We start from the raw sequence: 19,483 nt of genomic DNA, 5'->3' as shown, positions 1-19,483 counted from the left end.
TTGCAATTGAATTCTGTAATTCAATTGCAATTGAAATTAATTGGCAATTGATTCAATTGCAATTGATTTCCACAGCAATTACTTTCAATTGATGATCAATTGCAATTGATTTTCACTGATTAATTTTCAACACTGTAGTTCAGAGAGGGCGTGGGGCAATGAAAACTTTAGCCACGACCAATTGACTCACCACCCGTCGTGCCCCACGACCCACCGTGACCCATTCTGACCCACCAAACACCATAAACCACTCTTACCCACTGTGACTCACAGACCCATCAAAACCCATTGTCATCAACTCTGACCCATGATTCACGCCCTTTTCTCTACTGACTAAATAGTTTAAACTTGTAATAAAACAAGCCTATAAAATTATCGCTCATTGGAGTTTGAATTTCTATGATCAATCGCTCAAGCACCGCACTAATACAATAACGGCAGATCTGACCTTTCTAATAAAAATAAAATAGAGTTTGTTCGTGTGTCTCTCTGTCTATCTTTGTGCGGCCTGTGGACGAGACGAGTGGACCGAAACTTTTCAAAATTTGGTCACGGGTAGCTTGGTCTAGGCCCCAGTCCAAAACGAAGAGGTTTTTTTTAAATTTCTTACTAGGGTGTCTCCAGGGAACGTTTACCGGGACCGGTATGGGAACCAGAAAAGTCGACCGAGAGTTACCAAATTTTGATCAAAGATATCTGGTCCAGGTCCCACGCCAAGGCAAAGCGTTTTCAACAAGATTCGAACCAGGGGGTCTCAGGGGGGCGTTAACCGGGACATGTAAAAGTAGAACGATATCAGTGTCGATTTCATAGTTTTCGCGGTCGCTGAGATCAATGGTGAAACTCTGATCGCATTAACTTCCAAATTCACCGTATTCGGCTACGGGCCGTGGGTCAACCGGGGGGGGAGGGGGATACCGAAACGTAAAAGTAATCCAAAATGACCGATATTAGTGTCAAATCCATAGTTTTCGCGGTTGCTGATATCAATGGCGACACTACCATTAGCGATGAGTCAAATTCATCCACGGTTGTATGCGGGCCTTCGGTCACCAGAGGGGGGAATTCTAAGACATGTAAAAATAATCGAAAATGACCGATATTAATGTCAAATCCATAGTTTTCGGGGTCGCTGGGCTCAATGCTGAAACTTAAAACCGCGCAGCTAAGGAACGAGGGCATTATAAAGGGGATCACGAGACAAGTAAAAATAATCCACAATGACCGATGTCAAATCCGTAGTTTTCGCGGTCGCTGAGATCAATGGTGATACTTTCATTAGCGATTTTTTTCAAATTTAGCCACCATTGTATGCGGGCCGGGAGTCACCGGGGGTGGGGATTGCGAGACATGTAAAAATAATGGAAAATTACCGATATTAGTGTCAAATCCATAGTTTTCGCTGTCGCTGAGATGAATGGTGATACTTCCACAGGCGTTGACTTCCAAATACAGCCCCCATCGGCTGCGGACCAGAGGCGTTGTTTTTTCAAAATTGGAACCAAATGATCATAGGGGCTTTTACCGGGATATGTAAAAAGTAGTAGAAAAGGGCAGATGTTATTTTCACATTCATAGTTTTCGCAGTATTGGTTGGGGACCAGAGGTTTTTTTTTCACAATTTGAACCAATGGGGTCTGAGGGGGCGTTCACCGGGACATGTAAATGACCAATATTTGTGTCGAATCCATATTTATTGGGGTTGCTCAGACGTATAGTGACACCCCCGATAGTGTATATGTTCAAATTCAGCAGATCGGCCTTCCCAATGAAAACACATGTACGTTGTTGGATATATATTCACACAAAATATATCCAATTTTAGAAATTTTTCTTAATTGTTCTCCCGTTGTTCAGTTCGTTTATATTGATATTTTATCTGATCGGTGCGAAGAACGGGCATAACAGCTAGTACGAAATGGTAAAGTGTTTGTTATGGAACAAATTACAATGAATTCAATTATATAGATAATAATTATAATTATAATTAATAATTATTTCCTTGTTGAATTATAGATACTTTTCAGTGGAAAACTGAATAAAATTTAAAAGTCCCAAATCAACGTAAAGTAGACCAACGTAAAGGAAAAATGTATAAAATTTTCCATATAATTAAGCTTACAAACTTAAATGGAAATTTAGCTTAATTACATGGAAATTTTTTGTGTCGTTTTGTGCGCCTATTTCCTCGTTTTCTGCGTCACCGGAAATGGGTCAATGTTATCCTACAAATATGGCGGAACAAGTTAATGCTGTTCCGTCAGGAACGATTTCGAGGTCGTTTCTTTCACATCATCTTGTGCGTGTTTTCTACCGTTTTGTGAGCCTATTTCCAGGTTTTGTGAATCAATGGTGTTGGGTCAAAATGGGCATTCAATGTGGGAAGAAAAATGATCCACTCTCCCATTAGTATCGAATTTCAAGGTCGCTTTTTCGCATTGTTTAGTGCATGTTTTTACCGTTTCTGCGCATATTTTCACGTTTTGTATGCCAACGAAAGTGGGTCAAAGACGACTTACAAATATGGCAGAAAAAGACATATTCATTCCACTTTCAAGGTCCATTTTGACCCTCTCCCACTGATGCACAAAGCGACACAAATCATGCATAAAAAATGTGAAGGAAAAGACCTCGACATACGATGGTGACGGAACAGCATTAAGTTATTCCGCTATACTTGTAGGCCATTTTGACCCATTTTCGTTGTCGCACTAAAGTGGAAATACGAGCACAAAACAGTACAAAGCAGACACTATACGATGCGAAAGAAACGACCTCCAAATTCGATAGTGGCGGAATAATGCCTCTATTTCCTCACACATTGATGGACCATTTTGACGCATTTCTGGTGATGCTCAAAACGTGGAAGTAGGCGAACAGAACGGTACAAAATACACACTAAACGATGTGAAAGAACCAACCCCGAAATTCGATAGTGGCGGAACAGTGAGCCATTTAACTCCCACTTTTAATTCCTGTTTAACTGACTTCAGATGACGCACAAGACGACGAAGTAGGTACAGAAAACTTTTTAAAAAATAGGCACTAAACGATGCGAAAGAAACGACCTAGAAATTCGATAGTGTCGGAACAATGGGTCATTTTGGTCACACTTTGGAGCCCCATTTTGACCCACTTCTGGTGACGCACAAACCGTGGAAATGGGGGCACGAAACAGCACGAAAATTCAGTAGTCGATGCAAAAGGAAGGACCTCGAAATTCGGTAGTGCCGGAGAAGTGAGTCATTTTCGTCCCACCTTCGAGGCCCATTTTGACCGTCTTCCAGTGACGCACAAAAGGGTACGCGATGTGAAATTAACGACCTCGAGATTCAATAGTCGCGGAACTCTTGGTCATTTTCGTCCCACCTTGGGGACTCATTTTAACCCACTTCCCATGACGCATAAAACGGAAGTAGACGCACAAAACGGCACAAAACGATGTGAAGGAAACGACCTCGAAATTCATTGGTTGCGGAAGAGCAATAATTTGTTCCGCCATATTTGTAGGCCCATTTTGACCCACTTTCGGTGATGCACAAAATGTGGGAATAGGCGCACAAAGCGGCACAAAACACGCACAAAAGATGCAAAACAAAGTACCTCGAAATTCGTTGGTGGTGGAACAAGTTAATGACGCCGTGAGCACCAGTATAAGTATATTGCAATTGATTTTCAGAGCAATTACTTTCAATTGATTGATCAATTGCAATTGATTTCAATTGATTTTGCCCAACACTGATATAGAGTTAATAGTTTCGAGCAGTGGCGTATACTGGTTACAAAGCATGGGCTACCACTGACCTTGTATATTATTATTATTATTAATGATAATAATAGAAAAAATTAATAATAATAATAATAATAATAATAATAATAATAATAATCAATAAATTTGCATAACAATTAACAAAAAGTGGTTGTGTTTTTTTTCTACTTTTGTTTTGAGACCATTAATGTTTTCCACCGTAAATGAAATTCCACCATACATTTGCGCAGTTCTCGCAGATTACATTCGTAAAATGTTAATTTTTAAAATTGTAACTTCCATCAAATTCGCCTCTGTTACTGACGTTGGTTGTCATTTCTTAACAGTCTTCGCAAAAATTCTGAGTATAGTAACGTAATGCAAAAAAGCAGACAGTCATCATAATTGTTATGTTTATTATCGCTACCTAAATCCCAAATTTTTGAGTAACAAACTATTCTCGGGCCCTTTTGTTGCTGAGATCTTTTGACCGGGCCCCTTTTGATGACGGGCGTCCTGATTCGGGCCTTTTGACTCGGGGCCTTTTGTTGTGGAGGCATTTCGACCCGGGCCCTCTTGACGCGGGGCCGTTTGACTTGGGCCCTTTTAGAGCTCCTCCGTGGCTAATTGGTTTGCGTATGCGCCTATGGCGTGGGAGATCCGGCTTCGATTCCCGGCGGGAGCTCATGTGGTTCGGATTCCATGTTAATTAGTAGGTCCAAGTCGCATATAGCCTCGCTGGAGAACGGGACGTTAAACTCAAAATCAACTCAACTCAACAATTGGGCCCTTTTATAACGGGACCATTTTTGAAAAAGGCCCGTTTGACGCAGGTCCTTTTGACTTGGATCATTTTGTCGTGGGACCCGTTTAACCGGGCTCCATTTATGAGAGGCGCTTTGATTCGGCTCCTTTCGATTCGGGCTCTTTTAACCAGGTCGTTTGACTCGGGCCCTTTCTCACCTGGGCCCGTTTGACGCAGGGCCTTTTGACTTGATTAATTTTGTCGAGGGACCCTTTAACCCGGGCTCCTTTTATGAGGGGGATTTCGATTCGGCCCCTTTTGACCAGGGCCCGTTTGATGAGGGGCGTTTTGATTCGGGACTTGACTCGCGCCCTTTTGTTGCGGAGTCCATTTGACCCGGGCCCTTTGACTCAGGGGCCGCGGGGGCTCAGTAGTAGAGCGTTCACCTCTGCTGCTTGGGATCCCGGGTTCGATCCTAGCCCACGCCAATTGAACTTTGTGTTAGACAAATACCGTGTGCGTGGGTTTCCTCGGGGTTCTCCCGTTTCCTCCCACTTTTTTCATTCCACCATTTCATTCATTACTCATCATCACCGTCTCCCTTAGCCTAACCGGCATAATCGTGGGACTTAAAACTCAAAGATTTTTCTATATCGGTCTTTTGCCCCCCCCCCCGTTGGTAAAAATCCTGCGGGTGTTAGTGATTATGATGTTGCTTAGTTACTGTATTATATTGTTCTATTCACGGAATAAATACTTCTGTGTTTTATATAATAATGAGAACCTTATTTACATTTATTACGGTCTTTGCTTTACGACAGAGAAACATATTCACGTTCAGCGTAATCAGTTTCCATTCCCAAATAATTACTATGAGGCGAATGATATAATTCATGCACAGATTTAGGACTTAGGAAACATGTTCTAGTAAATTTCTGAAGAGTGAAAAGTGCTCTCAGTCGATCCCTATAGTTCCTTAGTGAATTACATAAATCTTACAGATGTTGTATCTCTTTCTTTCTCTTCTCTCTACATCATGTCTGGTGATTAATGTTTCGACAAATAAACTAAAGTGGCAATTTTAAAAAGTAAGGTGATCTACGCTATCAGTGACAGATGTTATAGTGTTTAACTTAATATATAAGACAATAAATTGAAAAACAGAGATGACAGTGCACTGATGCTTGAAATATGTCCCTTTACTCCCTATACCTACGTTATTTCCCTAGCCAAAATAAAAACTTTTCAAAATTAATCACAAATTCTTATGCAACCATCCCTTCCTTAGAGTAGTGCGCAATCACATACCCGTCACGGCGATGTAAAGGCACTTTTGGCGACGAGGATACAAGAGAATATTGTTATGAGTATAGAACGAAGCCCGACCACCGGCTCAAGACGGAACCATCGACAAATCCAATAACTTCAACCGGACAGTGAAGCACAAAGACAGATTTTGTCATTGGTTATCCCATAACCAGAGAGTTGCTTCCGTATATTTTGTTTACCGACGAGTCCACATTTACGTGAGACGATATCAATATTACCCGTAACATTTATAATTTGTCAGTGAGTACTCTGCATTCTATTGTCGAACCCAATTTCCAACAACGTATTTCTGTTAGTGTGTGGTGTAGCTTTGGAAATTATAGGGGGAAACTTAGGTAATGACACGCGGTTTTTTCAATTGCTCGGAACAGCAATGAGAGAGCACCATGGATTCTAATGAATAGTGCTATACATACCTACGTTGAGTTCTTAGTTATTTTTTTAACTTCCATATGATGATATTCTCTAAACGTATTTGCTTTCTTCGCTCTTTTTATTGCAGAAGAGCCTTACGACGCATTGCTGTTAGAATTTCTGAGCTTTCGTGCTTTCCTTTCTGCTTCAATGTCGATAGTTTTTGCCTAGGAATTGGAGAAATTGCTGTTAACGGGATTATTGCGGAGAATGTTTCGGAATGTGTGACTTTCTTTGATGGTCCAGCGGCTGACAGTTCAGAAACATCACTAAATTTTTGTTTCGTCGAGTCCGTTGCATCATGAAAAAGGTCTCTTTCCATATTCTCCTCAGTCTGACTACAGCACTGATCACTTACAGCAAAATCAACATCTATAAAAAAACTTCTGGATTCATGGGGAACGTACCACACTTTTCAAAGCCTGATGAGGCATTTTTAATCACACGCACTCTTGTGTTCATGCATGCTATTACCCCAAATCAGGCCATCTTGATTCTTTTTGTTCTTGACTGGCATGCATATATATTATAATAAAATACTAACTCTATATTTATTCTAAATTGACTATTCATACATATTGACTACAAAAATACCGTACGCCAGAAGTAGGTTTCAACTTAACCCTTAAAGAAAACTGGTGAATTAAAAAAAAAGATTTTTCAATATATGATCACACTCCGCAGCGTTCTCCCACTCAAGTGAGGTTCGATGGGCACGTTGTTGGTGGGGTGGAGCACCATGCAGGCATTCTCCTTCTTCTGCTTCTTCGTAAACAGGGATACGTGCAATTACCTCGTTTTCGCCTATGTCGATTGATCCTGTAATTTTTGCAGAACGAATGACAGACTCACGTTATCACTTTTCTTAGAATACGACTTACCTGTACAAACAGGAAATGTACCTTATCATGTCTAACCCAATAGGTGGATTGGACGAGGGAATCTCGTTCACTGGCCTACAAATTTTCCTGATCTCACTCGTTGAATTTCTGTGTATGTGGGGTGGTGAATGAGAGAGGTGCATGAAACCAAAGTCAATACAATAGAGTTTTTGTTCGTATCAACAATGCCTGTGCCCTACTGAAGGACAACTCGATGCATAGACGTTCCAATCAAAGTGCCTTAAACAGAGTTGACAAATGTGTTGAAGTTGGTGGTGGTATCTTTGAACACTTACTATGTGACGTATAATACGTCAAGGGTAAAACAGAAATTTTCGAGTCTATCTCGTCTTGCGAAACTCAGTGGCATGTAGTTTGTAGTTACTACTTACTGCTTAGATTAAACATTCATTTTTGAAAAAAAAAAAAAAACTTTTCGTTTTATTATATTCCATTCAACTCTTCCATTCAAGTTCCATTCAACTCTTATGTGCCACATTTCTCTGTTTTATGATTATTGTAGTTCTTCATTAAAGCTTGCCTTCTGTCTCCGATTTTATTATGATTATTCACTTCCGTATTCGTTCCCCTTACAATCATTTGGTTTCCAGTTTTTCTGTTAGACGATTCTTATATCATCAGTGACCAATGTTAGTGTTTTTTCTCATTCATGAAGGCTAACGACTTGAAACATTTCATCCATGTTGGGCGTACAACTGGTTACATTGTGCATTTTTGCCTCGAAATATATCTATATGAAGAAAAATGAAAGTGATAATGTTTGTAACTTAAGAACTCTTTAACTACCCGTTCGATCTCGATCAAATTTTCAACATAGATGAGGTTGGGACCTGCTATGGATTTGGTCATTTTACTTTGACTGTGCAGCTTAGGGGAGGAGAAGAGGAAGATGTATATAAAAATGATGGAAAATAACCGATATTAGTGTCGTTATCATAGTTTTCGGGATCACTGAGATGCACGGAGACACTTCCGATGTGGCTTAAATTCAAATTCAGCTCTTGGGGAGGGGGAAATATATAAAAGTCATCCAAAATGTACGTATGAGAGAGTAGTAGTAGTAGTAATAGTAAAAACTGACTGACTAGAGCAACATATTACTAACTTTCCTTATTTTAATCAAGCGATGCGCGTAATTGACCCTAAGATAGACAATCTTGATAAAACTTTGCACTTTGACAGAAGTCATTCAAGGCAATGTTTCTTTCCTTGTTTTCTTTTTCTTTCTTTTTTTATGGTGCTAAGGCGTACACCTTATCTCATAAAGGTTGACTGCACGCTTTATTGCTTTTTTGAGGCAAAAAGTTTCTAAGTCCAACTTCGGGTATCTTCGGAAAAAAAGCAAACCAGGTTCGAACCTCCAAGCCAACCTTTGCAATCGTGAAAAATTGCTTTGTCATTTAGCTCTCCATACGTAATGGAACATTTAGATACGTAAACGAATCTTTCCATATGTAAGAGAATGATCAAAATTAAGACATAGAACATAATTCTCTCCTGAGTACTAAAATAAATGGTGAAGTAGAACAAAAACAGCGTTTGTAGTGAATATGAATGTAATAATTATCTTGAGAGTCCTTATACATCGCTAGAATCATCCTCCGAAGAGTACTTGTGTTAGCTTAGTGTTAAGCCGTTGGATTTCAAATCATAAAGTTGTGAGTTCGATTCCCGTCTGAGTCCATGCCTTTTTATGAAATTTTATTTTCCGCAATACATGAAAAATTTTATAAAATAAATACATTAAAATATATCACTTGTATATATATATATATAACAATCAGTGCAGAACATTGTAATTGTTATGTTTAAAATATAATATCTGAGATAGGTGTTCACAGTAGGTTGGTGTTCTATATGTGAATGTTAAATACAAACTAAGAAAATAATATTGTCATACGGAGGTTACTTCTCAATATTTTCATTAAAGCAAGTGATTTGCGTTCTTGAAAGGTAAAGAGAATATGCAAGTATAAACAGATATTATTATACAAACTCGAATCTTGGTTCCAGACACAAAACTCACGAACCCCAAAACCATGTAAACAGGAAAGCTACGAACACGAAGTCATGCTAAAAAGACTTATTTATATTTAGAAAGAATGCAGAATAGGATTTCTTTCGAAAGGATTTTAGTTCAATAATCTGCAATGCTTTTGTATAAGGAAGTGGTCTCTTTCTTTCCGCCTCTTACATGTATAAATTGTGTGTGTGTGTGTGCATGTACGTTCCATCATGTAAACAAACTTCCTACATATAGTGCTTACGGTCTAAAAAATAGTACCGTTGGGGTAAGCTATTGGGAGTTGGAGGGGGATATATATAAAGTAAAAGCGATCGATATTAGTGTCGAATCCATAGTTCTCGTTGTTGCAGATATTAATAATTATAACTCCGATAGCGTTACAGTCCAAAATCAACTCGCATGGTAAGACTCCTTTCTGGCTAAGCGCATAGCGTACACGCGTTCGGCGTGGGATACCCAGGTTCGGCCCAACGAGAGCTCATGTAGTTCGGATTCTACGTTAATTAGTAGGTCTAGTCTCATATAGCCTCACTGCTGAACATGATGCTAAACACAATATCAACTCAATCGATTCAAATTCCATCGTCATGGCGGGCGATAAAGGATGAAGAATAAAATGTCTCAAATGACTGAGATTAGTGTCAAATCCATAGTTTGAATTCGTCAAGGTAGTACAATTGCAATGGCATATAATGCAACGTTTTGGCATGACCGACTATGTCACCTGGATTTTGAATTTACAGGGCCAACATCTAAAGCGTTGCTCACACAGCTCTAAATATTCTAATGTATCTATAAGTGTATATTCCAGAGAAACTCCGGAATGTGTGGAGCAACTTTTACCAAACGTGCGAGACATACTACTTTCAAACTAAGAAAAAAATATTGTGAAAGTCAGATACCCCAAGGGATGAAAGTTGAGAGAAGTGATATGTAAAAATACTGTAAAACGACTGATCGTAGAGTGTTACTAATAGTTTTCTGGGTCGTTGAGATGAATAGTGAGACACACTCAATGGCGTTCTATCAAAATTCATTTCCATCTTCACAGGATGCGGTTCTCGAAGATATGACTAATAAAATGTAAAAACTTACTTAAATATTTGTAAAATTGATAGTTTTCTGGGATCGCGAAAGCGTTTCAAAATGGGCTTTTAATCGTATGAATTTCTCACCTTAAGAAGAAATGACCATCTCAGCTAGTACTGTATCAAACCAGCCTTCGCAATCGAGAAAAAATGTGTAGATGTATGTTTCGTCTTTTAAATGATATACTACATGTTAAAATCAGAGGTTAAGTGGGACGATGAGTCAAACGAGTCAAAATTTCTGAGTGGGTCAGTGGATCGTGGGTCAACAAGGCGTGACCCACTGCGAAACACCACTCACCGTGACTCACACTGACCCATTCTGCTCAGTTTCTTGTAGATAGCATTTTTTTAACTCTGGTGAGTTTGTCTACGTTTTACTTTCAAGACCTCCATTTTTCTTCTTTTTTTCATTTGGTTCTAATGAAAAAACAAGTTGAGGCTCTTTCGGATTTTGATATTTGCCATTGTAACAATGGCAATAGGACTTACTACTTGGATTTTGAGATGCAGTCTGTGAGTTTTTAAACGAGCTAACTACTGGAAAAAATGGTTTATTACATATATAACTTCTTTAGTCAGTAGAGGCGTGGATAATGAGTTAATTCAGGATGGCGTGGATCATGGATAAAGTTAATGACGATGTATTTTAGTGGGTCGGAGTTGGTCACAATGCTTCAGACTTGTTTATAGTTAATGGTGGGTAAGCGTGGGTCATGGTAGGTCAGAGTGGGTAATGGTGGGTCAGTGGGTCACGTTGGGTGGAGAGTCATTGTAGGTCACGGTGGGTTGTGGGTCACGATGTGTGGTGGGTCAGTGTGTTGTGGATCAAGGTTTCATTGGCCCACGCCATAATGAGGAGAGGCTCTGAAGGTGCGCTGTGGCGATTTTCTCAAATTTTGCACATAGTTCGTACCCCACCAGAAAGCAATAAAACTCGAAACGGTTCACAGTACTATTTCACAGAACTCGAGATAGAGGGATTTGTTTGATAGGCTAAATTAAGACCTCAATAATTTATCCTTTGACAACCGAGATATTCTTCATCGTTTCCGTGGCGAAGTCAGAAGAATACGCGGCTAGTAAACTTAAGGTTGAAGGTTCGCGCCATCCCGCGGGTTCTTGCTTTTTTCTAGTGCTTTTTTGCACTCACCTAAATATAAACAAATCAGGCATATAGGCGATTTAACATATTTTGGGGGAGTAATTTTGTGGTTTGTTGGCGTTTCGTCGAGTCTCTGCCGTTGATGGTATAATTTTCAAAGCGGAAATGGGTCCACCCCATATCGTAGCTGCAGGATCACCAACTTTTTTCGAGAGGTCGTCAGTTGCCCATCGGTGATCCACTGAAGCTTATGGCATGGGGGCCTGTATCTGAAAAGTAAGAGAATAAATAAGCATGATGCCCGTTATCACTCCTAAAAGTCTGAAACAATTAAAAGATGTCAAAACCGGAAAACACTTTTTTTATAATTTCAAAGATACCCCATATCGAGGTAAAAGATTTGCCCCAAGGTCCCTCGGAGGGTCTCAGGAGGAGTGCAACTCAAAATTTGTAAATGACAGGGGGAATCAAGTAGTAAATCACTTTAAAGTATTGCTAATATTAAAAAAGATGGTAAGAGTCTCGAGTCTTTATGCTAAACTTGTGCAAAATAGCGAGCGTCCAAGATGGTAATAAATCCTTCATTGAAAACTCCGTGACCAGCTCTAGAAATGTGAAACTGATATCAGAAGAGGTAAACATTTGTCTTAGCATTGCAAAAGAGTAATGTACCAAGGTAAAACAAGAAGTGCCCAATGTGAGTTTATTACATCACTAATATTAAATTCTACGTTCCACGGTTGTGTCTTTAGGCTAAAGAACAGGGTGATTGTGAATTATGAAATTAATGGTAGGATACAGAAGTGGAAGGAAAGCTGGGGCATCAATCATGCTGGGACTAGCTCTTACGTAGCCAAGTGCTTGAAAAAGGTAAAAGCAAAACAAAAAAATGTGGATATTGTCAAAGTTTATGACAAACTGTCAACTCTACTAGTAAATAAAACTCATCTTGCCCAGCATTCTTTCCATTTCTATATTCTAGCATTAATTTCATAATTCATAATCACCTGTCTTTAGCCTAAAGGACACAACCGTGGAACGTAGATTTTAACATTAGTGATATAATAAAACTACAATGGGGCACTTTTTGTTCTACGTTGGTGCATTATACTTTGCAATGAGAAATGAAGTGTTTACATTTTCTGATATCGGTTTTACAGTTTCACATTTCTAGAGGTGGCCACGGAGTTTTCAATGAAGGATTCATTACCATCTTGAACACTCGCTATTTGGCTCAAGTTTAGCAAAGACTCGAGATTCTTAAAATCTTCTTTCTTCTAGCAATACTTTCAAATGATATACTACTTAATTCGCCTTGACATGTTCAAATTTTGAGTTGGACCCCTCCTGGGATCATGTTGGGGGCCCTCGGGCAAATGTTTTTACCTCGACTCGGGGTACCTTTGAAAATATTAAATATGTGTTTTCCGGTTTTGACATCTGTTTCACCATTTCACACTTTTAGGGGTACCAACGGACTTCATGGATACCATGCCGTAAGCGTCGGTGGACCACCCGTGGGAAACAAACGAACTCTCGCCAAAAATTGACGACCCCGCAGCGACGATCTGCGATTGCTCCACTTCGGTTATGAAAATTATAACACCAGCGGCAGAGACACGACGGAACGCAACGAACTACATATCTACATTCCCAAAATACGTTAAATTTCCTATATGTGTGATTTGTTTATATTTAGGTGAGTCAAAAAAAAAACACTAAAACAAATACCCCGGGGTGGGTGGGAACTATCAACGTTACGATTATTAGGCATGTGTTCTTCTGACTTCTCCACGAAAACGATGATAAAAGCTTCTTGTTGAAGGATAAATCGTTGAGGTCTTAATTTAGCCAATCAGACAAACCCCTATATCTCGAGTTCTAGGAGGTGGTACGTGAATCGTTTCGAGATTTCTTGGTTTCAGGTGGTGTACTATCTATGTGCAAAATTTGAGCATAATCACCGACGTGCACCTTAGGCGCCTCTTCTCTTTAGTACAATTTTAACCAGAGATGGTGTGGGTCAATGAAAATTTGATCCACGACCCACTATTACCCACCACCTAAATGACCCCTTGACCCACTCTGACCCACTACTCATCGTGACCTACTCTGACCCACCAGCAACTATGAACCACTCTGAACCATTGTGAACAACTCCTACACACCAAAACCCATCCTCATCAACTCTGACCCATGATCTACGTCCTCTCCATTAACTAAAGAGGTTACACTTATAATAAAACTAGACTGTGAAATTATCCCTTACCAGAATTTGAATTTCTAGCGTCAATCGCTCAAACACCACTCTGTTACAATACCGGTTGATCTGACCTTTATGATATACAATGGTAATGTGTTTCTCATCTTCCGAATGAAGATGAATTTAAATTTATCATATATAATTATTTTTTTGTTGGCTTACAGATACATTTCAGTAGAAAATAGGATGAAATTTGAAAGTCTCAAATCAAGATAAAGTAGACCAACGTAAAAAAAGAAAAACTAGTTTTCCGTATAATTAAGCCTGCCGTACTAATTTAAAATGCTCATGTAATTAAGCTTGGAATACAAATTTTATGGCCATTTTTCTCACAACTTTAGGGCTTGATTGCCTTATGCTCTGAAAGCTCCATACTTAAACACCAACTTCAGTAATTATTGTAATAGGAAGCAGTGGATATAAAATGCGAATAACTGTAGTTTTCATTTCTCATTTTGTTTCTCAACTAATATCAATCATTTTCGATTATTTTTACAGATCAACCCATTACCAATTTCCAATATATAGAAAATGCCCCCCGCCCGCTCATACAACAAAATTTTAAAAAATGCCAAGACATGTTTATTTTATTTTTAATAAAGAGTTATATACTGAATTTCAGCTCTCTAAGTTGAACCCTTGTGAGATACTCAATTTTTCGCAAAAATTCGGACCCCTACTTCCCCCTAAGAACATGTATTATAATGAAAGTGATAAGCGTATGATAACTTCACAGTTGAGATTGGGACGTGATTATATACCAAACCTCATTTCATTTGACTTTTCAATTTGACCGTGATGAGCACGTAGACATAGTTACTTACAATTTTTTATATCATAATTCATACATTACAGGCGAGTCAAAAATATTTTTCCAGCAGCTCCTCTAAAAGCTCACAGGCTGCATTTCAAAATCCAACTCTTATTGCTATTGCCACTCTTACAATAGCAAATATCAAAATCCAAAAATGACTGAACATTTTTCATTGGAGTTAAATGAAAAAAGAAGAAAAATGGAGATCTTGAAAATAAAACGTACAGTGTTCAGAAGATGCTGTCTACAATGCACTGAACAGAATGGTTCAGTGGGTCAGTGTGAGTTACGGTGAGTGGTATTTCGCAGTGGGTCACGTTTTGTTGACCCACGATCCACTGACCCATTCACAAATCGACCCATTTGACCCAACGACACACTCAATCTCTGATTCTAACATCTCTTATTTCATTTAAAAGACGAAACATACATCCACACAATTTTTTCACCGAAGGTTGCCTTGATATAATAGTTGAAATGTTCTCAACCTCAAAAGCTATTAATTCGACAAATATTTCAGTAATTTTTGGGATTTTATTTTTAGCTTTAACAGGACATCATTCTGTGAAGATGGGGCTGAATTTGGATGTAAACTCCATTGGGTAAATCACTATCCATCTCAGCCACCGAGAAAATTATGGATAAAGATTAAGATCTTGTTTTACATTATTTTTACATGCCACACCTCCCAACTTCCATAACTTCAAACTACCACAATATTTTCTTCTTAGCTTGAAAGTAATATGTCCCCCAAGTTTGGTAAAGGTTGCCCCAGACATTCCGGAGTTACGCTGGAATATGTATTTATTCAGAAACAAAGCTGTGGGAACAATGCCTTCGATGCTGCCCCTGTAAATTCAAAATCCAGAGGACATGTTCGTTCATAAGTGTTGCTATTTATCTCGGGGATAACGAAACTATGGACTCTATACTAATATCGGTCGTTTTGAATCATTATGTATGTTACTCCCTTCGACTCTCCTTCTTATATGTGCTAGGGAATCTTACTCCTACTGGATGTTAAACTTAAAGGTCATCAGAACTGATCCCAATGAACTTGGTGACCCCGAAAGATATGGATTCGACACTAACATTCGTCATTTTTAATGACTTCTACATGTCACAATTTCACACACCCCTTGAGGGTACTAATGTAAGGTTTAACTTACATGGGATTTGGAGTACCACTCTTTATCTAAGCGACCCCCAAAACTATGGATTTGACACTAATGTCGGTCTTTTTAATAATTTTGATGTCAGTCCCTTTCATTGCTCCTAGGGAAGCAAACGGATACTGCCACCGCTAGAACTAAATTTGATCTTAAATGGCATTAAAATTACTACCAATTTTATTCAGCGACCAGTGCTGCATCTAGCAGCTCGGCGTCCCTACGCACTTTTGCTCTCGGCACCACCAATAACTACATATTTTTCCGCCCCTTCATCCCTAACTTAAAAATGAAAGTTAATTCGAATATGCGTAATTAGTCAATTTGTTACAGTAAAATACCACTCACTAGATGCTACAGCTACAACTACGTAACAAAAAATAACAAGTTAGAAACATGTTCTGCATTATTCTGAGATTATTTACGCTATCATTAAATATATTAGAACAGTAACAAAGGGTTGTTTATGAAATAGTATATTTTCTCCTGACTTTTTTAACTTTTCCATACTAAAAAATTAAAACATTATGCAATTTCTAAACTTTGCGCTCTTCAAATATGTTGCCCTCTAGGCACGGGCCTAGTTGGACTAATGGGAAATGCAGCACTGTTAGCGACGCTGAAAACTTACGATTCAACTCTAATATCGGTTGATTTCGATATTTTTATGTCGCTACATAACCACCCTGGGTGCTAATGGGAGCTTAATTGGACTTGAATTGAAAGCAGAACTATTTACCTAAACGACCACGAAACTATGGATTCGATACAGTACTCTTTTCTAGACAAAGAAATATGGTTAAAATTGCTCTAGACATATCAGAATTCAGCTGAAACATATACATACATCCACCTTTATATATATAAACACAGATATAAATACAGAGTGAGCGAGCAAGCGAGCGAGAGAGAGAGAGAACGACTCAAGTTATTACCACTTTCACGTTGCAAAAACATAGATCAGGAATTAACTTGAAAATCTATGTATAGACTTTCTGCTGTGGCGTGCTTCATAAGGACAATTCTAGTCTGCTTACGTGACCATTGAAGTTCATGAATCTCTTGCGAGCGTTCCGACATTGCAGTCTCTGTTTATACCCTGTTCTTTATACCTCGGATAATTTTTCAAGAACGTAAATGACATGCTGTAGTATGAATGTTGAAAAGTAACTTCTATATAAAAAATAGCTGCAAATAAATACACTAACTAACTAACTCTATTGCCTATGGAACCCGGAGGTTCAGTGCCGCGTTCACAAAAGCTCTCCACTGACTTCTATCCTTAGCTAATTGCATCCAGTTTCTACTTTGTATTCCTATCTCTGCGAGATCCATCTTAATATTATCCTCCCATCTGCGCCTAGGTCTTCCTAATGGTCGTTTTCCTATGGGTCTTCCAGTCAAGGCTTTGAAAGCGTTTCTACTTTCTTCCATTCTAGCTACATGACCTGCCCACCTAAGCCTCCTAGACTTGACGACCCTAACAATGTTGGGTAAACCGTATAAACTATGTAGTTCCTCGTTATGAAGTTTCCGCCATTCCCCATTCTCGTTCCTCTTGGGTCCGAATATTCTTCTCAGGATCCTGTTCTCAAATACTTTCAGTCTATGTTCTTCCCTGAGAGTAAGTGACCATGTTTCGCAACCATACAGAACAACACTACCATTCGCAACCATACACTACATAATTTATTTACTGCTATAAGCGATTTTCTTGATTTATATTTAACATTTTAATATATAATACCGAAATACTGAGAACACCTATCTCAGATCTTATATTTTAAACATAAGAATTACTATGTTCTACATGATTACATTATATATATACAACTGATGTATTTTAGTGTAATTATTTTATATAATTGTTCATGTAATGCGGAAAATAGGATTTCATAGAAAAAAGCATTTACCAAGATGTGAATCGAACTCACAAACTTACGATTTGAAATCCAACGGCTTACCACTTCGCTAACACAAACACTCTTCGGAATATGCTTTTAGCGATATATAACGACTCTGTAGGTAATTTTGACATTCATATCCAGTGCAAACGTTGTTTTTGTTCTACTTTTGCTTAGCCCTTAGGCAAGAATTATGTTCTATGCCTTAACTTTGAGCATTCTTTTACATATGGAAAGATTCGTTTACGTATCTAAATGTTTCATTACGTATGGAAAGCTAAATGACAAATAAGCATGTGCTGACATTAATATAAGGTTTCAAAATATTATATCATTAGTATTTCAATCATTATTTCTTTTTTCTACACTTGGTGATAAGTCTTTTTATATTTAAAAGAAGAAAAACACATCTGCAAAATTTTTTCCGATTGCAAAGGTTGACTTCGAGGTTCAAATCTGGTTTGCTTTTTTCCGAAGTTACCCGAAGTTGGACTTAGAAAATTTTTGTCTCAAAATAGCAATAAAGCGTGCGGCCAACTTTTATGAGACAAGGTGTGCCTACTAGCAATTTTCAAATTACACTCTTTGCTAGGGAGCTTGCTGAACTGAATTTTGCATTTTAATGCCTTTGCCAAGCTATATGTATGATACGATACAATAAAATAATAGAATAGAAAATATGTCTCACAACCTTACTTAATATTGACCAGGATTATGTCTCATGCTCAATTCAGTCACGAAGCTCTCTGTGAGTTTGCAGTATGTATTGAAATTACCTTCGTCTTTAATGAACTTCCCAAATATCTTATTGCTCCTTAGAATTCTATCACTTCCACTGAGCGGATGAATTACTATTTAAAGAGCATCTAGAGCATCACTGTTCATCTGAGCGACCCCGAAAACTATGGAAATGGCACTAATATCGGAAATTTCCATCATTTTTAAATATAACCTCCTCCCCTCATCCTGACATGCTGACGAACAATGGATTTGGACTTTTGGAAGTGTTACTATTCGTCTCAGCGATTCCCTCATCCCTTCTGTCCCCTATATCGTAAGATATCATAAGAACCTAAGTTACCATAATGTCCAAACATGTACCAAAATTCAAGATTGGTGCAGTGATCTAGAAAGAGTTATTTGTCAAACATCACAACATTCATCCGTACACATATATATCAACACACTAAATCAACACAGCGTAGTGAGTAAGGTTTGCGTACGTGCGTATGTGTTTATGTTCTTATCTTCCTCTATGCTTAACTCTGTCCAATAAAAAGTTATACAACTAGGGAAATTTCTTTCCAAACACCCAATTCAAACATGAATCAGGGAAAATATCTTTCTACGCTTTGGAAAGGGGTATATTTTAAACCCAAATCTCTTATACCCTCGTCACAAAAAAAGAAAGCAATTATAATAAAGAAACAAAAAATTATGAAGAACATTGTGACACGTATTTGATATTAAATAAGGATGATTCGTTAAATGAAAAAGCGATTTGTTAATCAGGAATTTTAGTTTTAATTTGTCGAACCAATTAATACTTTTTAAAAATAATATTTCAACAAAGGTGATGATGTCATAGAAACATAGAAATATCATAGAAACCAATTTATTATGTCATTCTTTGAGTTTAACTTTTCTTTTTAAATATTAGAATGTGTAAACAATATGTGTAAACTATATTAAGATAAAATAATACTAACTTCATTTTCATAGGAATCTTGTAGAAAATGATATTGCTCTTATTGGTTTATCTTCACCATTTGAGTTCAACGCTTATGTTCAACCGATCCAACTATTAACTTCAGGACCTAAAGCAGGTAAGATTTTGATTGTTGTTAGACCAATTGAGTTTAAATGTTAACGCACATCGTGCGATTTGGTCCATCATATGCCGCAAAGGCTGTTATTCTATACCATTATGGAATATTTTATACTCGTAAATCATTGTACCTGTTCCAGAGAACATT

General features: G+C 38.1%; 1 protein-coding gene across 1 annotated transcript in view; it reads left to right on the top strand.

The window, feature by feature from the left end:
- Window positions 1–19,483, top strand: part of LOC145662809 (trypsin-like) — a 74,247-nt gene that overhangs the window by 39,711 nt on the left and 15,053 nt on the right. The window contains exon 5 of the mRNA XM_081728697.1: window positions 19,230–19,333. Coding sequence (XP_081584823.1) covers window positions 19,230–19,333 — 104 coding nt within the window. The remainder of the gene's footprint in view (window positions 1–19,229; window positions 19,334–19,483) is intronic.

The sequence above is a fragment of the Thermobia domestica genome, chromosome 10, assembly GCF_964235325.1.
Source record: "Thermobia domestica chromosome 10, izTheDome1.hap1.1, whole genome shotgun sequence".
In the NCBI taxonomy this organism is placed as follows: Eukaryota; Metazoa; Arthropoda; class Insecta; order Zygentoma; family Lepismatidae; genus Thermobia; species Thermobia domestica.
This window is presented reverse-complemented; position numbering and strand designations above follow the sequence as displayed.